The sequence below is a fragment of the Rhinichthys klamathensis genome, unplaced genomic scaffold (genome assembly GCF_029890125.1).
Source record: "Rhinichthys klamathensis goyatoka isolate OS25496 unplaced genomic scaffold, OSU_Roscu_1.1 h1tg000090l_1, whole genome shotgun sequence".
Classification (NCBI taxonomy): domain Eukaryota; kingdom Metazoa; phylum Chordata; class Actinopteri; order Cypriniformes; family Leuciscidae; genus Rhinichthys; species Rhinichthys klamathensis.
In genome coordinates, this window is record NW_026606629.1 from 4,328,767 (window position 1) to 4,350,805 (window position 22,039).

The 22,039-nt window shown below is 36.3% G+C and overlaps 1 protein-coding gene across 1 annotated transcript in view; it reads right to left on the bottom strand.

Annotated features, from left to right (window-relative positions):
• lypd6 (LY6/PLAUR domain containing 6) overlaps window positions 1–21,639 on the bottom strand; it is a 29,327-nt gene extending 7,688 nt beyond the window's left edge. Inside the window, exons 1-4 of the mRNA XM_056251902.1 lie at window positions 21,476–21,639; window positions 7,892–8,057; window positions 3,039–3,137; window positions 1,612–1,742 (exon numbers count right to left, since the gene is read on the bottom strand). Coding sequence (XP_056107877.1) covers window positions 1,612–1,742; window positions 3,039–3,137; window positions 7,892–8,009 — 348 coding nt within the window. The 5' untranslated portion in view covers window positions 8,010–8,057; window positions 21,476–21,639. The remainder of the gene's footprint in view (window positions 1–1,611; window positions 1,743–3,038; window positions 3,138–7,891; window positions 8,058–21,475) is intronic.
• Window positions 21,640–22,039: the final 400 nt, after the last annotated feature.

Below are 22,039 nucleotides of genomic sequence, written 5' to 3' on the forward strand. Positions count from 1 at the left end.
AATGAGTCGCAATGAGCAAATTTTCAAAAATGAGTAATTGTTATTTTTACATTTTCTATTAAAAAGCCTTCAAAATGATGCTTTGTTGGAATCAGACAAAAAATGTATGAGCTACACCTGTTTGAAGTCGAATCAGCAAGGTCAATTTTGAGAAAAATCAAGTTGAATTTTTTGGAAATTTCCCAAACAAAAATCACCTAGCAAGCAACCATACCTTAAAATCCCTGGTAATACAAGCAAATTTGGCACCAAGTCAAAACCCATATCCAGAGGAAAATATATATTATCAACTTTTTTTTTCCATGATACCACAATTGCTTGATTAACATGAATGAGACAGACAGCCTATAGGCTATATAAGACCTACTTTACTGCACCGATCTAATATAATGTTAGACATCAGATGTTTTCTTTTGTTTATATAGCATGAGTTTGAAAATTACATTTCATTAGTTCAGACTCATGCCATCGAGAATTCGCTGAATATTCTCAAAGTTAAACGATACCAAACTTGTGCAGTCGTCGAGAAGTGAGCAGAGAATTTCTTTTTTCATGGACAAAGGAAAGGTACTCCTCTCAGAAAACGCACAAATAAAGATACTTTTAGATGCTTAATTGCTATTTGGAGCATTGGGATCGCTAGACTAGGGCTCAATGAACTCCTATTTGTGAAAATCTCAAATTCGACCAAAAGTGACATTTTTCACTTGTTTTGCCTGTATACCGTAGTCACTTAAAAAAAAAAAAAATTATACAAGGCTTATAATGACCAGCACAGAACAGAAAGTTTGTGTTAAAGTCAACATAAAATAAAAAAACTAAAATTCTTATTTTTTATGGAATATTGCTGTATTTATTATAAATGACTATAAATGATCTGTGCAAACAACGACCATCCAACTATCCAATCAATTCCCCATGGACAAAATCAAGTCCGGCCATACTTAATTACGTGTTTGAACTGTTTCATTCGGATATACGTCACCACAGGGAAGAAAAGATTATCTTAACTTCCGTTTCATGCCAACTTTAAATTGTTTAGGGCTTAATTAAGTGCCGAAGTTTCATAGCCTACTTGGGATTAGGCCAGAATGTATTTGTGTTTGTCTGAACTGTTTTTTCTTCTTCTAGGTAACCTATTTTTTAACCTTAGAATGAACCTTCAACTTCTAAATTTTCCCTTTTAGTGTTGCTGTGGCATCTTTACACCGCATTTATCTCTCAATCTGGCCTTCTCACATCTGCCCCTGCCCTCTGCATAACTCCTGTCCTGTGCTAGAGGTAAAAGGTAAGTTACAAAGAGTTCAGGGAGTGACCAGGCGCACCTTTCAGCAAGGATTACTCAGAGAAGGATTACTGAGAGACGGCAGCATAACTCACAACTTTATCTCATCTGAAAGGATAAATGGATTAACTAAAGAGCAGAGTTTAGTGTTGCTGACTGAGCCATATCCTATAAGCAGCAGAAATGTGTATCATCCACTCAACATGCTTAAGATCACTTCAAGTGGACTGTGTAAAGTGAGATGAGATGGATTTCATTAGGACGAGCATGACACAAACTGGATGCACAAGTTACTTGATATGCGAGTTGTATTTAGTTGTTCTCACCCTGTTTCCTTCATGGTCCATGTCCGAGCACCCTGTTTCAAGACAGTCTTCCAGCGCCACGCAGCGCTTTTTCACCGACACCGTGTTTCCACCCCAGTTCATCTTATGACGTGTGTAGCAATATCTGCTCTCTAGAAGTTACAAAGAAACTTCACTTAGTTTTCTCAAGGGCACACTGTATACATCCCAAAAGACAACATTAGGATTTGACTAATGAAAAGAAACATTCCTCCAGGGATTTTGCTACGGATATTGCAGTACTCGCCCTCAGCCGAATCTTTAATAAGTGCCCATGAAATATGAGTAACAAAATATTGCACAAGAACTTCATGGAAACACACAACACAACCATATCTGAGCATTCCAGGAAATGTATACATTCCCTGCAAAACTGCAGATGATCTGTAGCAGCATGTGCTTACTGAAGGAATGAGTGTCTGTAAGGGGTTACAGCTCTTGAGTCATTAACACAGTGCTGTAAATCAGACCCAACACAGCACCAGCCTCCTTATATGGGAGGCTATTCATGGCAAAAGCATGTACCGAATACATATCTTAAACAACTCATAGGCAAAGCAGGGCCTGAAAAATACTGAACCTGCATCTTATTAACTTATTCACTAAGCATTCGCTAAATGCACTTAACCCTCGTGTTGTATTGCATTTTGACCCAGAGAGGATCTTCTTTTCCCAAAAAAATGCTATTGTTATCGCATTAGACTGCAACTTACTGACTTTGCTCACTTTTGTTCTTTTTGGGGGTTATTTTCCACCTGGTTACACTTGTGTTCCCAGTCAAAAATGACCAACCCTCACAAAATAGCTTATAATTCTCTTGTTATGAGACAAGGTTTTTAATCTTGTTTCCGTTCAATTAGGAAAGGTTTTGTATTTATTTTATGAACTGATTGATCGTAGGCCGCTAGGCGGCCTCATTGATCTGAGCTTATGCACCTTTTGTTTTTTTAGTTGAATAAGCTTGATTGAACTATTTTCACTCATAAGCTGAAGTGAATAAGCTCAGATCAATGAGGCCTATACCATCAATCAGCTCCAAAAAGAAATACAAAACCTGTGGTAGGTGAAAGAAAACCAGTAGACAAAAAAAATGTAATCTAACATTTGGTGATAATATAGCATAATGAAAGATTTACAAGCAATGTAAAAGGTTGGTCGTTTTTGACTGGGAACCCCAAATTAGTTTTTTTTTAGCACAGCACAATTAAATAGCACTGCGCTGTGACCATTTAAATGAAGTCATTGTCATTCTTTTCAGCCCAAACATACCTCCTTTGTATATAAATTGGATTCATTATAAATTGCGCCTTGTTTTGCAGAACGACATAAATACTGTACTTTAGTTTTAATAGGCGCCCTGCTTCAAACTGCTCTGTAATAAGAGAGAGAGGTTACGGAGATGTTGGCACCTCGTGGACAGTAGAGATCTGGAGCCCAGCGATTGCATTCATAGTTGTCAGGTGCATCTTCACAGGTAAAACATTTAAATCCTCCTGGATATGGAGTTGCTGGGAAAACAAAGGACAAAGAATAATAATCAGTGTAAACGGAATGATTTAGATCATCATTTAGTGATTGCAAAGCTGTTGGTGAAACGGATTAACTGATCATGTTGAACAAAAGGACGGGAATCATCAGATATAAATATTATATTGTATGATATTGTACATACATATAGGCTAACATCTTATCTGCCAATACAATCTTATATTTATGCTACCGTTCAAAAGTTTGTTGCCAGGACATTTTTTATGTTTTTAAATGAAGTCGCTTATGCTCCCTAAGATTGCATTTATTAATGAAATAAATAATTTATATATGACAGTAAAAACAGTAATATTGTGAAATATTATTACAATTTAAAATAGTTCTTTTCTATTTTAATATATTTAAAATGTAATTTGTTTTTGTGCTGAATTTTCAGCATCATTACTCACATGATCCTTCAGAAATCATTCTAACATAATGATTTGGTGCACAAGAAACATTCCTTATTATTATCAATGTTGAAAACAGCAGTGCTGCATAATATTTTTGAGGAAACCATGATATATATTTTTCAGGATTCTTTGATGAACAGAAAGTTCAATAGAACAATTATGTAAGGATGACAACAATGTAAAAAACAACAACTTTTCTCTCTCTTTCATCTGCATCAAACTTAATTTGCACAGTTATATTCGGAGCATGTTATAAATGTGGTCGAATAGAAATAAATGATTGTAGGCCTATTATCATGCCACAGTGCTTTCCCCTCAGACTAGCTCTGAATGGTAATCAATTTTCTTTTTCTAAAAAAAAAAAAAGCAAACCAGTAAAAAAAAAAAAAAAAAGGTTTCTCCTATTGACCAAGTTAAACATTTTTTTTGGACATTATGATTTACACACAGTGTTTACAGAATAGATAACATGCCAGACAATCATTTCATTTTTAAATAAATTGCATGTAATTATGTAGGCTACCTGTATCAATTTCCTAATCAATAGAACCACTTGTGAAAGACTGACATTGTCTATTCAAGTGCTCTTTGCTGTTAATCCTATAGGTGAACAAAGTACTTGGGAAAAGTACTTTTCTCTTCCTGAAGCTCCACAATCAGATTACACGTCTCACATAGAACATAAACATCAGCCTCATTTTTGTTATAAAGTTTTAAAGAGAAAAACAACTCTTGTTGACCTCATCCAGCAAATGCTTCAAGAATCTGATCAAGTGACCATTTTAAACAGGCCATTCATTCATTCATCCAAACAGCCAAATGTGCTCTTACTTCTGAGGTCCCTAAATAGCTCTGTATATACAAACAGAGCTTAGTTAGAAGTTCATTTATGACCCACAGGTTTTACTGTTAACCCCCACCAGATTCCTGTGAGCCTCCTTATGAGAAGGTGGTCACTAAATAATTAATACAGCGATACAACTGACTGTAACCTCTCTTATATATTTACCGCACAGACTTGAAGAGATGAGAGAAACATTTGAGTTAATACAACAGCAAAATATGAAGTCTGAGGCACATTTACGACCCTTGTGTGTCTGTCAACATTATACATTTTCTTCCTTTCCTTCCTTTCCAATTCAATGTGCATGTCTTGTGTGGATATATGTTTAATATCTGATGTCAAAAAAGGAGAACACAGAACAATTTGTAATATAATTCAATGTAAACATGCTTCGAGTTTTTATAATGAGCTGATTTTTGATAGCCACCAACATTTTGTTGTACATGTAAACACACTCGTTGTGTAGTTCTAAGTACGCTAAATACGTGGAGTGTGTTTTGTTTTCTGAATGATCTCATGGGATTGTAAATCCACACTTGCCATCTGGAGTGATGAAATAAAATCAACTCCATTATCTCAGTAAATCCTCTACATCAATGTGCAACAGCCGGATATCAGAAGGTCACAAATACGGTGGTGGTGCACAAACTATTTTGAGATCTCAAGCTCACACACACACACACACACACACACACACACAATCCCCGCTGGGCCATTGAGCAGATACGGATATCTCCAGCTGTACACCGGAGAGCCACCACACAGCTAAGGATTTTGGGAGGTCCTGCTCACTGTGATGAAAGAGTTTGGGATTTCACAGATTAATTCTCTCAACAGAACTGAAACCAACATCTACTCTCTTTCATTATGGATAATTGTACTTGCCACATGTAACCATCTCACTGAGATATTTACATATCAAAACCATTGATAGTATTGGTAACAAGTGAAGTGATCAAAACTTTTACGGTAAGTCATGGAACAACATGTAATGCATAGAATATCAGTACATTCAAATATGAATAAATAGGAAAAATAGGAATGTGCACCATGAGGAATTTAACAATTCTGGTTCCATTTCTGAATGGAAAATGTTTGGAATAGCTTTCACTAAAGGACATTCTAATAAAACAATAAAATAAAATAAAAAATAAAATATATATATAAGCTGTACGTATATACAACTTCTATTTTTATATACGTTTTTAATATACATAAAGATTTTTAAAAGAAATTAATATTTTTATTCAGCAAGGATATTAAATTGATAAAAAGTGAGATTAAAGACATTTATAATGTTACAAAAGATTTATATTTCAAATAAATGCTGTTCATCAAAGAATCTTTAAAAAAAAGTATCACGATTTCCACAAAAATATTAAGCAGCACAATTGTTTTCAACATTAATAATAACAATAATTGTTTCTTGAGCAACGAAACAGCATATTAGAATAATTCCTAAAGGATCATGTGACACTGAAGACTTGAGTAATGGCTGAATACATAAAAAAGTAACAAAATAAAAAAGAAATGCACTAATATTTCATAATATTACATTTTCGATTAAATAAATGCTGCCTGGTGAGCATGAGACTTCTTTCAAAAACATTAAACAAATCTTACCGATCCCAAACTATAGTGTAAGTATTTGTCTGAATGTACACTCACCGGCCACTTTATTAGGTACCCCATGCTAGTAACGGGTTGGACCCCCTTTTGCCTTCAGAACTGCCTCAATTCTTCGTGGCATAGATTCAACAAGGTGCTGGAAGCATTCCTCAGGGAGTTTGGTCCATATTGACATCATGGCATCACACAGTTGCCGCAGATTTGTCGGCTGCACATCCATGATGCGAATCTCCCGTTCCACCACATCCCAAAGATGCTCTATTGGGTTGAGATCTGGTGACTGTGGAGGCCATTTTAGTACAGTGAACTCATTGTCATGTTCAAGAAACCAATTTGAAATGATTAGAGCTTTGTGACATGGTGGAAGTAGCCATCAGAGGATGGGTACATGGTGGCCATAAAGGGATGGACATGGTCAGAAACAATGCTCAGGTAGGCCGTGGCATTTAAACGATGCCCAATTGGCACTAAGGGGCCTAAAGTGTGCCAGGAAAACATCCCCCACACCATTACACCACCACCACCAGCCTGCACAGTGGTAACAAGGCATGATGGTTCCATGTTCTCATTCTGTTTACGCCAAATTCTGACTCTAACATCTGAATGTCTCAACAGAAATCGAGACTCATCAGACCAGGCAACATTTTTCCAGTCTTCAACTGTTCAATTTTGGTGAGCTCTTGCAAATTGTAGCCTCTTTTTCCTATTTGTAGTGGAGATGAGTGGTACCCGGTGGAGTCTTCTGCTGTTGTAGCCCATCCGCCTCAAGGTTGTGCGTGTTGTGGCTTCACAAATGCTTTGCTGCATACCTCGGTTGTAACGAGTGGTTATTTCAGTCACTGTTGCCCTTCTATCAGCTCGAACCAGTCTGGCCATTCTCCTCTGACCTCTGGCATCAACAAGGCATTTCCGCCCACAGAACTGCCGCTCACTGGATGTTTTTTCTTTTTCGGACCATTCTCTGTAAACCCTAGAGATGGTTGTGCGTGAAAATCCCAGTAGATTAGCAGTTTCTGAAATACTCAGACCAGCCCTTCTGGCACCAACAATCATGCCACGTTCAAAGTCACTCAAATCACCTTTCTTCCCCATACTGATGCTCGGTTTGAACTGCAGGAGATTGTCTTGACCATGTCTACATGCCTAAATGCACTGAGTTGCCGCCATGTGATTGGCTGCTTAGAAATTAAGTGTTAACGAGCAGTTGGACAGGTGTACCTAATAAAGTGGCCGGTGAGTGTATATTAACAAACCATATTGTTAAAAATTATATAATGTAATTTTGTTTGTTGATGACATAAAGAATGTTATCAGAAAATGTTACCAATATATTTGACACATGTAAAAGCCATTTCCCCATAAAGAATTTCAAGATGCAAATCAAACGGGGATTAAAGAAGAAAAGGTCTCAGGCAGAAAAGGCTACACTGACCTATAGCGCCACGGCCACATGCTCTGAACAATTGATTTCACATCGGCAGGCCTAGCGGGCAGTCTGAGTTTTAGGGTGGGGGGTCTTAACACAGCTGGTGTGTCAGCTGAGACGCTCAGTTTAGTTGCGTGTCACTGGCCCGCTGCTCAACCACTGATACAGCCTGGAAGGCCAATTATAAGGTCACAATATAAAATCTAGAACCCCATATTTGGAATGAATTTGCATTCAGAGCCTGAAGGTCGTCTAACAGCTCCCTACCAGCCCTTAAAAGATCTATAGAAGCCAGGATTGACAGCCGATGACCCTTTTGTTCTTCCACATGAGATGACCCAGGAACTCAAGGATTATATCAGTTTCATTTTCAAAGCTTTGGCAGGATCTAAGAAGAAAGAAGGCGAAAGAAGAAATACTTACTTGAGGGATGGAGAAAAACAATGTCTTTTTCTGTGAATTCCCTAGATTGAACCGCTTTGATCCAGCCGGTGATGGCGGTCAGCATTAAGCCCCAGGCCATGATAGGCCAGGGTCCCATTGCTGGAGGAAAACTCACATGAGCAGGTACCCTGATCCAACACGGCACCTGTTAAACAACACAGCCATGGTCACACAAAACAACTTAAATATTAGGCGCCAAATGAATTAAGTTTAACAAGGGATTAAAGAAACATCTGCTGAAGAACGAAAGGAACTCTATAGGATTAAAGCAGTTCAAAGCAGTGTTATCCCTCTCCAAAACACCGGACACAAAGAGGCATGCTTGTTATTCCAGCAAGTGCTTCATTATATCAATGACAATGTCAGCAGTCTGCCAATGTCCTGACCCTCTTAGCTGTTTGCTTTGGTTGTCGGCAGCAGAACAAACACTCATCTATTGTTTTCAATTACTGAATGCCATGCTCACGATGCAACATCTTTGAAGAACACCATAAAATGGATACTTGTATATTTACAGTCCACGAAACAGGATCAAATTTAATGGAACAAAATGTGCTTCATGTGGCTTTTTTTGTTGTTGATAGGATTCTATTAACAATATAATAGTAAAATAATTTACTTTAAACTAAATCCAATTAAAAAGCATAACAAAGGTTGGAAAATGAGAAGGATCTGTGCTGTTTTTTTGGTGCGATATACTTGTTCAACAAAAAATCCCCCTGAAAGACTAAAATAAGCCTGGAGAAAAGCACATGGCTTAAACACAGAGCTCTGCGGTTTACATTACTGAAACGAAAGCTGGGGCAGATTACACATTTTTCAGAAGTGCTTGACTAAACCGCTTTGTGTGCTTTCTTCAGCGAGTCAGATGGAGGGCCAGCCAGAAATCAATCCATTCATTTTGGTGAATCAATTGCTCTTACTTTGTTTACAACTCTCAAATTAAATTCCCCTCTACAAAAAGCTGACTCATAATAAGAGAGAGCAGAGAGAGCTAATACATATAACAGAGCAACCTTCAGGCTGCCGTAGACGTTTTACAAAAACACTGTTTGAAATGTATACCATTTTTGCCGCATTTCCCCTTTAAAGTTTATGAGTTGGAGTATATTTCAGTCATCAGGTATGACAGAGAATCAGAGTGCTTCCTTTATGAGATATTTGCTTTATTTACAGCATATTAGATCAAAACAGCTAATTTTCTACACTTGTAATACTTTTATTATTTAATGAAGGCAACAAGCAAGTTAAAGTTTTGAGATGGTAAGTACTGCATTGTGTATTTTTTCTTCTCCATCAGTTCATTCACATACCAATCTTAACCTGGAAGGACAAAAATCACATCAATGATACATTTTTTATTTATTTATCTTTTTATCAATTTAAAGACAATAAGAACCCTTAAAGTTGATAATGTCCAATATGATTATAATGGCTTTCCCGTCTGAGGATGTAAAATAGATTTCCTCCTGTTAATGTGTTAGCCATGCTATACTCTCAGAAAAATGATTAAATAGCCCGACACCGGGCGACCCTGAGCTCCTGCTGCTGTGTAGCTCCTGACCTCTCAGACAATGTAGAGTGGCACAGCACAGCCGTGTTACAGAGCATCAGGTTTCCTCAAAGCAATCCTTTTCTCCACTGAAGGTCTAAGGTGCCATTGAAAAGGAGCACAGAAGTACATATCAGTTTTCGTTTTTAGCTGATTGGTCCCACAAGCTGTTCCTTGACTGGGAATGTCAACAAACAATTTAAGTATGTTTTGACACAACTTTGATAAATGCGCTGACCTCTATAATACGTTAAATCTGGAGGTAATGAATTCGATTTTCCCCTTGGGCTTTCAGCATTATATTAGTAAGAATTGAACCCGTGTACAGTACATGCGTTTCATGTGGATGCTGAACAGATACAGAGAAAACCACCCTTTGTATGAGACTGTGACATGAAGAGGGAATGCCTTGAGTAACAAAAATACATCCTACTGATAAGCAAACATGGATTCAGTTTCAACACAGGTGTCCTCAAACCGAGGCATCTTATTCAGCTTTATCTGTCATTGGAGAGTCTAATGCCCTAGCCCATCAAACACCAGATGCCCAGGCCACAACTTTGAGAACATGGTTGATAAGAGATCTTCAAAAATAATGAAATACAGAGACATAACAACTACAGTGCGTAGCATAAGCATCATCACATACCCTTCACCATTGGCATGGGGTACTTTCCATAAGATCATCTCTCAATGCAAATCAAACCAGCTATTAGGCTAACTGAAATAAAACCATGCCAATCTCTAGGCATGGTGAAGGGTGTGTGATGATGTGGGGCTATTTTAATTCCAAAGGCCAAAGGAACTTTATAGTATCCTGGATCCATGAAATAACTGGCCTTTTAAAATAAAAATCTGCCTGCCTCTATGGGAATTTAACATAGGGGTGTCCTGACTTATGAACCCTGTATTTTAAGGAAGAACATTTATTTATTTACGATACATTATTCATTCACAAAGAAAATTGGTGTCCTTAAAGGTTGGATTTTTCCTCATTTTTTAATTAAGGCATTAAGATCAATTTCCAAAAGATGATTTTTTTATTTCTCTTTTTAGTCAACTTTAGCATGGGTGTGTTCACTTATGCTAAGCATGCTAATGCACACTACCGTTTAAATGTTTGGTGTAATTCAAATAAATGCTGTTCTTGTGAACTTTCTATTTATCAAAGCATCCTGAAGAAAACAAAAAACAAATCATGATTTCAACCAAAATATTAATAAGCACACCTGTTTTCAAGATTGATGTAATATGTTTCTTGAGCAGCAAATCAGCATGTTAGAATGATTTCTGAAGGATCATGTGACACTGAACACTGGAGTAATGATGCTGAAAATCCAGCTTTGCATCACAGGAATAAATTACATTTTAAAATATATTACAATAGAAAATAGTTATTTTAAGCTGTAATGATATTTCACAGTATAACTATTTTTACTATACTGTTTGTTCAAATCAATGCAGCCTTGGTGAGCATATAAAAAAAATATATAAAAAAAAAATCATGCACTTGCTTGAACCATTTGTGTGCCACTAATGCCAGCAGACCTTTTCTTTATAATTATATGAATAATTTCACTTTAAGTCTTGACATTCTAATCATAATAATGACGACTGTAACTCAAGCTAGTCAAACAAGGGAAAATTTTTATTTAAATACTTTCCAAACAAGGCACATAATAATTACTCTGACATTCAAAGGCAACCTTCCAGACCAATCAGGAAGTGCCTCAGGTTGAACTTCGGTGCCCGATCTCCTCTAAAGCTGTGCCAGGTGCCTGCCATGAGCAATACCTGTCATCAAAGCCTTCACTCCTGCAAGTCGCTCTGGAAAATGGAAACTGCGGTTGTCGGTTTGTTTAAGCAGACTATTCTGTTGTTTGGAGAGTGTTGAAGAGGATCACGATCCATTAAAGCATAGCTGGAGAGCAAACACTTTAGCACAACATGAACCTGGCTCAGAAACAAAACGACCTTTTGCACTCGCTTGATTGTACATCTGTACTGCTTTTATGCTGTCTCTGAGCCTTGTAATGCAAACGTTTTTGAGGCAAGTTAAGGAGGGATGACTATATGTCTATATAAAACCACTGGTACATTTAAACGTCTTTCAATAAGATTAAACATAAAATTGCACATAAACCTTGTCTATAATTTCTAATTAACACATCACATCTGTACACTGATGTAACACATTAATTTACAAAAAAATGTTCTCTGTTATACTTCATTTACATTCACTGTACATTTAATAATTTAGCAGGCGCTTTTATCCAAAGCGATTTACAAATGAGGAGAACAATGGAAGCAATCAAACCAACAACAGGGCCACAATATGCAAGTACTGTGACAAGTCCGTTAGTTTAGCACAGTACATAGCAATTAAAGAAATGGCTAAAGACTAAAGAAGTTAGGCAAGTCATTTCACCAGCAGGGAACAGTTTAAGTATCAATTTTCAGTCGCATTAACATTGTATTACAGTTCTGTGCTTTCTTTTGTTTGTCTCAGATGTTTCTGCTAAAAATAAATAAAAATAGAAACAAATAACACATTTGTTGCCATACCCATTCAAAGTTTTGGGGTTGGTAAGATATATATTTTTGTTAAGTCTATTATCACCAAGACTGCATTTAATTGATCAAATATACAATAAAATGTGTATATATCAAGATATTTTAAAATTAAATTTATGGCAAAGCTGAATTTTCATCAGTGTCACATGATCCTTCAGAAATCATTCTAATATGCTGATTTGCTGCTCAAGAAACATTTCTTATTATCATCAATGTTGAAAACAGTTGTACTGCTTCTAATTTTTGTGGAAATGCATATACTTTTTTGCTTTCCTTGATAAAACAAAAATAATTTGTGACATTATAAGTACCCATTATAAATAGCATTCTAGCTAAATAAAAATTATTTAACAGAATCTTACTGACCTCAAACTTTTGCACAGTAATGTATAGTAGTAGCCTAGATATTAAAGTGTATACTATAAGGTATACTAATGTATAGTATAATCTATACTAATGTAGATAGTTAGATCATTCGGTCTTGGAAGAATTTTATAAGAAATGTTTGAGTTTGTATTGAAAAACATGATACAAACATGTGAAACAAAAACATTGACCCCCCCCCCCCCCCCCATGAGTCATTTGACTGCATGTGTTACACAGCTTTTAAAACAAAACAGTGCTGATTTGAGTTTCTTTGCACCTGTGATACACCATGTAAGAATGACTGCGGGAGCTCTAGAAGCCTGACTTCCTCTCTATACAGCATGATACATCCAGTCACACTCATGTCATCTCATTCCTGCAGGTCACTGGCTGACTCAGACCCAGCAGGGTGGAGGCGAGAGACAGCTTGGTGAGGATTGAGTCTCCCCGCAGGTCAAGGGCCCTGGAGTTCCTGCCTGAGCCACTGCCAGTGCCAGGTGAAAAAGACTAACTCAGGTCAGAAACACGATATCCTGGGTTGTGAATTGGCCTGTGAATGGCAGTCGCTCCCATTAATGGAGGGAAAGAAATGCAAATCCTCTCCTGTGACTTCCAAAACTTGTTGGACCAGATTTTGCACAGGTTTGAGAAGTTAAAAGAGAAGAGTGGCAAGGACGCCACAAACTGCAAGTTGTGGCTCTTTTCCAGTCCGTCACAAACACCTGAATGTCAGCATTTCGTAAAGAAGTAAAACATTATACTAGAAACTGCACAAAACAAGAGGTTATTATTACTTACAGTAGGACAATAGCACACAATTCTCTTCATATTCCATGAATAGAATTAAACTAAAATATAGCACAACACCTTCAAAACCGTATAGCAAAATTCCTTGGAAAGCCTCAATACAGCAAGAATGGACAATAATGCAGATGAAGCTGCACCTCTCTCATTTGAGAGAGGGCACAATGCAATCTCAACAGAGCCCTGCCTGTTGTCACAAGTCAAATGGCATCGAGCAATGCCTCTGCCCTATAGTGCACCCGGTCAACACTAAAGGAGTCACGTTGGATCAGAATCACAGACCAGCTAATTGAAATCCTACATGCACACACACACACTAATCCGGCACTATTCGTTTGAAGTGGTCCGATTCAGCTGCATAATTTTTAATCCCCTCTTCAGACTCTTGACACATTCAAAGATCCAAGGAATCAGTCATGTAGCTCAGAATAACACAATGAAAAATAAACTTCAAATGCTCCAGATAATGCAGAAACGATTCTCTGCCTTAAAAGAGCTCTGTTGGAACAATATTAATGATACAATGCGCCATATGCCACATGAATATATTTGGAGGGAAAATATTGATATTTTGATTGATTGATTGGTTTAATATTTTTTTGGGTGAGCATAAAGTCAAAATGTTAGGGTCATAAAACAACTGTCCTGATGTAACAATCGGAAAAAAAAAGAGGAAAAAAAACAAGCCTCATTGAATAAAATTCTTTCAAAATAAATAAATAAATAAAAATATATAGATATTCTCCTAAAAAATTATTAAGTAGTTTGACATAATTTTTTATAATTATTTATATAAAACAATATTTGAACAAAATTGCCTCTGCTTATTAATATTTAAAAAGCTCATACATGCAATACAACCAACAACACAGAAACATGCAGTAAAAAAAAAAACATTAGAGGGATAATTTTATGCTGATTATACATACTTCTCCCCCCAAATGTTTTCTTTTGAATTGCACAAATAACACCAAACAGGTTTTGAATGACATCCGGAGTAAATAATAACAGAATTTTTATTTTTGATCGAACAATCCCTTGTTTTCTCTACAAGTTCTTCATTCATCTGTTTTGCTCCTGTAGAATTGGGTTTAACTGATTAAGCTAGATCATAATGACCTCTGCAATAGCATCTCTTCTCTCCCTCTTGTTTGGTGATCCCACTTCTTGAAACTATATGGGAAAGACTTGAGCTCTATTGTATCTGTCCTACCATAAAATGTCTTAGCGAGTGGGGTGGGTCAAACCGAGGAGGGATAAAATATCTGTGTGGCAGCTGTAGAACACTAAGTGGGTGGGGCATAGGGTAAGTTTGATTCCCTTGAACTTTGGGCCAGCAGAACCATAACAGGATAAAGCAGCAAAGAGGGCTAATTAGGAATGTTCATGAAAGGATTTGCTCCCTCTTTTGTCTTTGGGGCTCAGATGGCAAAACCTCACATTCTCCCAACAAGACATTTACACTCGGAGATCACGGACAGAGTGTGACTGAGTTTAATCAGACGGGGGAAAACACACCCCCAATCTCTGAACTATGAGGCTTTTGTTCATATTTACATGTAAACATCTGCAGTTCAGACATCGTGGGTATATTTAAAGATCACCTGACACCGGAGGAGCTTGTGATTCTGTCAACATACCATGTCAAAGAACATCATTATTAGCATAAATTGCCTAAACATAAGAGCACTATGTCTGTTCAAGGTCTGATTGTGAGAATGATATGGTTGTGAATAAAATATCTTGTTATCATTTCGATAAAAAAAAAAAAAAATCTGTTTTTGCAAAACAGCCAACTTATGGAAAGCCTCCAGCTGTAAAGACAAAACATTCCAACTTAATTTAATTTTGGAAACATGAAACGTTTAAGACGGCAGTTCATCAAAAACATGCCAGTGAAAATCCACTACAATTAGGCATGGGGATTTAAAGCAATGAAAGTGGGACAACAAGGAACAGCGATAAGGTCATGTGCGTCAATCTTAGTCTCTCACAGACCACCCAAATGTGGAACCTATTTCACCTCAACTTTCAGATTGTCATTCTGTAATATCAAAGAATTTCAATGAAATATACAGCATATACAAATCAAAAATTTTTTTATCAAGAAAACTATCCAACTGTCAAAAAGCAAGCAGGTTAAAAGCGCAGGATATGCAATGTGAATTATCCTGAAGAATCCATTCAAGCATTCTCATGGAATGAGAAAGTTGGAAGGAAATGAAAAGCCTCTGGAGGCTGAAGTACTGTATCTGCTGCTGATGCTGAGGAGGGAGACACATACCACACTAGACAACAGCAAGATTGACTGCATACATATGGGGTTCAAAGCAGAATGGCAAAAAGAGCAGTCCAGGCATGTGGATTTTATGCCTTTGGTGTTTTTTTCCACTAAATCACAAATAAGGGTATGATACTCATTCAACATATACAGGCCTCAGGGAGGTAAGATTCCCTAAGAAAAAGAACTACAATTACTTTGTGAGGAAGTAAAAAATGTTCCTTTCCTGTCTAAATCTAAAATCACGTCTTTGTTTATTTATAGTTTATTTTGGTAGGGACATATACAGTGAACATAGATGATCTTCTCGAAGTAATCCCATGTCGGTATCATAGTGTTTATAGCCAAGGCTAATTCGCAACACCTGTCCCTAGAAGGGCTTTTTATATTAAATATTACACTAGATGGATAAAAAATAAACCGTGAATACATTAAACGGTCCAAATAACACATTTGTACGGGAACTTAGATTTATTTCATCTATAGGTTTTTCGGAAATCTTTAAAACCTGAAAATAAACGTTAAAAGCATTAATCAAGAAACTCACATTTTTCTTCAAAGGTTTGGGGTCGGTAAGATTTTTCAATGTTTATGAAAGAAGGCTATATTTATTTGATCAAAATACAAAAAATACAGCAAAAAATAATGTTGTGAAATACAATTACAATTTAAAGCGACTGCTTTATATAATGTATTTTAAAATATAATTTATTCCTGTCATGGCTTCTGAAAATTCAGCTTTGCCATGACTCCAGTCTTTAGTGTCACATGATCCTTCAGAAATGATTCTAATATAATCTGATTTGCTGCTAACAAAAAAATTCTTACCATTATCCATGTTGAAAACTGTTGTGCTGCTTAATATTTTTCTGGAAACCATAATCCATTTTTTCAGGATTTTTGGATGAATGGACATTTCAAAAAAAGAAAATTGAAATACTGTTAAAGTCATTGCAGAATAATCAATGAATGAAAATGCTGAATAAAATGCTTAATTTTATGATATAATATATATTATTACATTGATACTGAACACTGAGGTGAATAAACCTTTCAAATCCTCTGGTTCAAGGTATATTAACAGACTCATACATTTTTATACACTGACAAAGGATTCAGCAGTTTCACTCCAGGGTGCAAAAAGGCCCCCGTAAGACAAATCGGATACATCTGTTCAGTAAAGCATTCAAATGGGGTGCAAGAGCAGCTAATTAGCATCAGAATCTGCCAAAAGCTTCCTAACACCATTCACACAGATTTACACAGGCCTAACTGAGCAAAATCCTCTCCATAATGAATCATGTACATATAAAAAAAAAACACATAGTATATCATGTTGTAAAGTAAAATGAAAATAATGGGGCGTAACGTGCCAAAAAATGAAAATAATGGAATAATGGGGCGTAACGTGCAAAAATAACAGACGCATTAAGAGCGTTGGACGCCTCAGGCGGACTAGCACTGACCCAGTGACAGTGATCTTTGCCTGGTCACTCATGCAGTTAACGCAAAACAAACTTTGCTAAATAATTCAAAAAGAGCATAAGTAATGCACAGCGTTGAGGGATTCTCTCATACGCTCCGATGCACAGCGTTTGTTATGTGCTCAGTCCAATGAGAAGTGTCATTATCCAAAGACCATCAGCCTTTGTCAAGTTCCTCGACATGGTGAGGGGAAACAAAGGGGTCAGATGAAGCCATCGCTCTGTCTTCTGCCTCACCGTCCCCATTGAGAAGGCACTCTGGGTAATGGAGAGTCTGATCAGCACATGGAGCACTGAACCCCCTCCCCCACTACGATGCTTTATAAGACCACTGATGGTCACGCAATGGCAAAAAGGTGGCATGTTCCATGTAAACCACAGTGTTATTTCAAGAAAAAAACATCAAGACTGAATGCAAGCCAATAATATAGCATGTTTTTAACTATTCTAAAGGTAATAAACAAAAAGATAAATCCAGAAACAACACATTACATGTAGCACAGATTCAAAACACACACAAGAGCGACAAGATCTAACGTTCCCGTGACATTCCTTCAGCCAGCATCATAACGTCAGGTAATGACCCTCATCATACTGTACGTCAGCAATAATATAACTCTAAATGCCTACATGCCCTTGTCATTAGAAGGTCTTAAATAACACCTTTTGGTTTTTCTTGGCTGGCCCATCTGGAGAAACACCTGCCCCAGCTCTAACATGTGCTCATAGAGGTGTTCAACTGTTTCTTGGGGTCAGAGGATATGTAAATATGCGGGCCTTCCTGTCACAAGTTTCTTTAAGGGTAAGTATTCACTCAAACCCGTTGTCAGGTGAAGCTAATCCATCAAATGCTAAAAGGATGTCAGATTCCTCCACACAAACAAAGCAGAGGTATTAGAAGGGCTCCATTTTTTTAATATTTATTTATAATATAATTATATTATACATTTGAAATATTTTATTATAAAGCATTTTTAAAACATATATAAATTATATATTGACTCATACAGATACTGTATGTCAAAACAACAACAATAAAAAAAAAAAAATTATTGTGAGGTTACAGTGGAAATTAAAAGGGCAAGTAAAATAACAATAATAATATTGTATTTTGCGAAACTGCAAACAATGACTCAGTATAATGACTATTTAGCGAACAATGACTCTATATAAGTGCTCTTGCTGCTCTTGGGTCAGTCACTATGGCGCTGTAAATGTTTCTGTAAAGTCTTGCACAAAGTGATTTTTTATTAGGTAGCACTTTTAATTAATCATAAACAAATTCTTGCTCTTTGCTGAAAATAAAATCAAGTTTGAACATCTATTCTACTTTATAACAAATTCTACTACAACTACATTCTGTATCTCACATTTACTAAGATTTACCCCTTTGTTTTACACAAAAAGCTCATGATGCAAATCTCTTAGATGTAGAGAAAATAACATATAAGCCTTTCTGCCCCCACTCAGATAAAGTGAACCCAAGAGACCTAATGGACGATAAATCTTGTGCGTGGGTACTACGATTTAAAAAACTAAGACAAATGCATTTTTCACGCTGGTGAGGACCCTTTCATCTCTCAAACATTTTCTTCTTGAATTCATTGTTCTGACCGTGTCCCTTCAACCAAGACTGCAGCCCCACCACAAAATCAGACAGTCTACAGATGGGCTTTAGACACACATCACTGTATAATTCCATTCTTCCTATGCATGTTTGCAGAAGACAATGCATTTCCTTTGCCCCAGACTGGACGAGACTATGGGCTTTACTTTCATTTAACACTGAAAATTGCTTTACAAATGTACTATTATGAATTTGAAACAATATTGAGAACACTTTAAGGTTATCTACATTAACTTTATGCAATAGTCAATTTATTTCTTTATTCTCTATTTATTCTTTACTGTATTATTATACATTTAAATTATAAATGTTAATATTATTTCAAGCATTACGATATAATATTAACTATCAATATTAGCTATCAATGATATAGATTATATAAATGATACATTAAAAATAATTAAATTATACATAATAATATAAATAATAATTAGAAGTAGTAGTAGAAGTAGTTGTTGTAGTATGAACAACAATAATAAATGTGATTAAATAAACATTTACACCTAGATTAATAAATGCTATAAATATTGTTGATTATTAGTTCATGTTACCTATGCATCAACAAATGCTAATGTACAGAATATTACTACAAAGCATTCCCATGATATTTATATATATATATATATGAAGAAAATGACAGTATGAGTCTATTTTCTTTCACTTTGCATTGTCTGAAATGGTCCCAGTCGTTGTGATGTCATCAGGGCTTTCCCGAGAAAGCGCTTTCCACTTCAGTGGAAATGTTTTCTCCTATCTGATATCAAAGGAAGCTCGGCTCATAAGTAACCCAATGGATTTCCTTTCACTGCTAAGAATATTTCGCACTGTGCCTTCCTCTTGTGTCCTTGGCTGCCTGTGTTGAGTCTGTACTCTACACAGACTACAGATAAAAATGCGTTTCACACAATCGTTTGCACTAAAAAAAAAAAAAAAAAAAAAAACTGACTGTGGAAATAAGCATGGAGTAATTTGTCTTCTCCCCCACAATGCAGGTGCATTACAGCTAAGTGAGATGAAGCATCTTCCCTATAAAGAGAAAAACAGCAGTCTGGGCTACATTTTCTTAAAAAGGTCATTGGAATGAGAAGACGTGATTTGCCTAGTCAGTCAACATTAATCATTGGCTGTAAGCCAAAAAACATTAAACAAACATTTTTTACATTACATACGGTATAATACTATCAAGGAATGCAGTGACCTACATATTGCATATCTAATACAAAGCTACATTAAGATCGCCAGAGAACAAATGGAAATAACCAATGTATCTGTACACACCATGAATGAACCACTCCTACAAGCACGGCAAACACAAAGCAGCACACAAAGCTCCATCAAGGCAGGGGATCATATCAAATTCATAAAATCACTGCACATGCTCTGCTGTATCCATGCACCTGCTGCATATTTTAATATGAAATATAATAGATCCATTGCTGTGCATATATTCACACTAGTGGATGCAAAAGTGCTTTAATCCTGATTAGTTCCATATAACACAATACAAATACATGACACTGAACAGTGGGCAGGGAGGGTAATTCCTGACCTTTCATGAATGCAGTGCATGACAGGTCGCCACTAGCATTTGACAGAACGTCAAAATACACACATTTAACGAGCATGGAAGATAACTCGCTCATTTGGCCAGCACTGTGTTTAAGACATGCACAGTGTAATTTACAGAGATGAATTTGTATGTTTTATTGCATAGTGTAAAATATTAATAAAAATGTGCAACTGTTTGACAGGACGGCCATTTGTTTAACATTTGAAAATGGCATTGTCTTACTTTTGCACACCTTATAGTTTAGGCTATAAGTTAACACCATATTTACACTATTATTCAACAAACTACATGTCAAAAACATTTATTTAAAAAGTAAAACTTTAAATAATAAAAAGCCAGAACTGTACTGTAAAAAATACAGTGATGATACAAGAATTATGCCATAGTATTTTGCTGACTGTAGCCTATAATTTATAGTTCCTATTTGTTCACTAAACTATATAATGTAAATACACAAACATATTTAGCTAGTCTGTTTGTCCATGTAAAATGTACTGATAATAACACAGAAAGCTAACATAATAAAAGGCCACATGATAATTTACAGTTAACCAAAATGCCTCTTCAGCAACAGTAGTCAATAGTAATATGAATACATAGCAGTGTTGGTTACCCACACAAAGACAAAAACATCAGGCTATCATACAACACTTCAATAATGCAATAAACTTGAACTAAATAACCTACAACGCAACATAAACTCTACAATATAATGTACATAAATAAGAAGAAACTAACTTCTTAAATAAAATCTAAACAAATGTGAAGGAAATCATGGGAATGTCTCATCCCCCATAAATAATAAACTAATTAAAACTAACTAATAAAAAGCATATTTGAAAATAAAAACATATTGCCTTTTAAATATCCATGCATTTTTACTTCTAAAACATTTTTACAGTAAAATTACACATTTTAAAACGTATGATTTTGTCGTATAATTCATAAATAAGTAGCCTATAGCCTCCCCCTTTTTCTTTTTTACATTCTTCTAACATTGTGTAGCCAAAATCTTCTTCACTGTAACCACTGGAAGCGTTTATCTCGTGAGTGCGTTTCAGCTAATTGATTATAATGCAAGCGTTCTGGTTTTGACGCAACGCTGTCAAACAGTCTGCGGCTGTTATTTACTAATGTTTACTATCTTTCGAATGTGGTTTGGATCAGAGAGGTACAGTAAATTACAAGCATTTCACACCAAAAAAGGTAAAAAAGCACTCTTATAGGGATGAAAATAGGTCATTTGGGTGTGCTCTGTCATTAATCCAATCGCAGCAGGTCAAATAAAAAGGTTAGGCTACTTACCGAAAATGATTCAAACGACCGTAGTCAAACTTTTATCACGGCAGAATTATCCTTGTATGGCAAGATTCGAAGAAAGTCATGTATATCAATAGTGTCCTTTCAGTTGTCTGTACTCATGACACGTCCGAGCTGAATCTCTGTGAACTCAAAGGTTCCTAAAAGGCGGATGAGACGCTCGGCTGCGCCTATCAGAGGTCGAGAGGAGGCGCATCCCGATGGATCCACACACACACACACACACACACACACACACACACACACACACACACACACACACACACACAGTAGCCTACTGAGTTTTATACACGCTACTTGAAGCCATGACTAAAAAAATCTGGTATTGCAGATTGGTTATAAGCACATGTCCACTGCCTATCAATATATTTTTATTTTAGGCTACTTTAGTGTACATCCACATTTGATCTATCAGAAAAACGTGATATCGATAGTTATGTTTTAAAAGTCTTTTTGTGCATAATGGACGCGTGAATTGACTTCAATCGCATCTGGTGCTAAAAACGCTGTGTGCATTTTTGATGGCCAAAAATGCTGTCTAGATTGGCA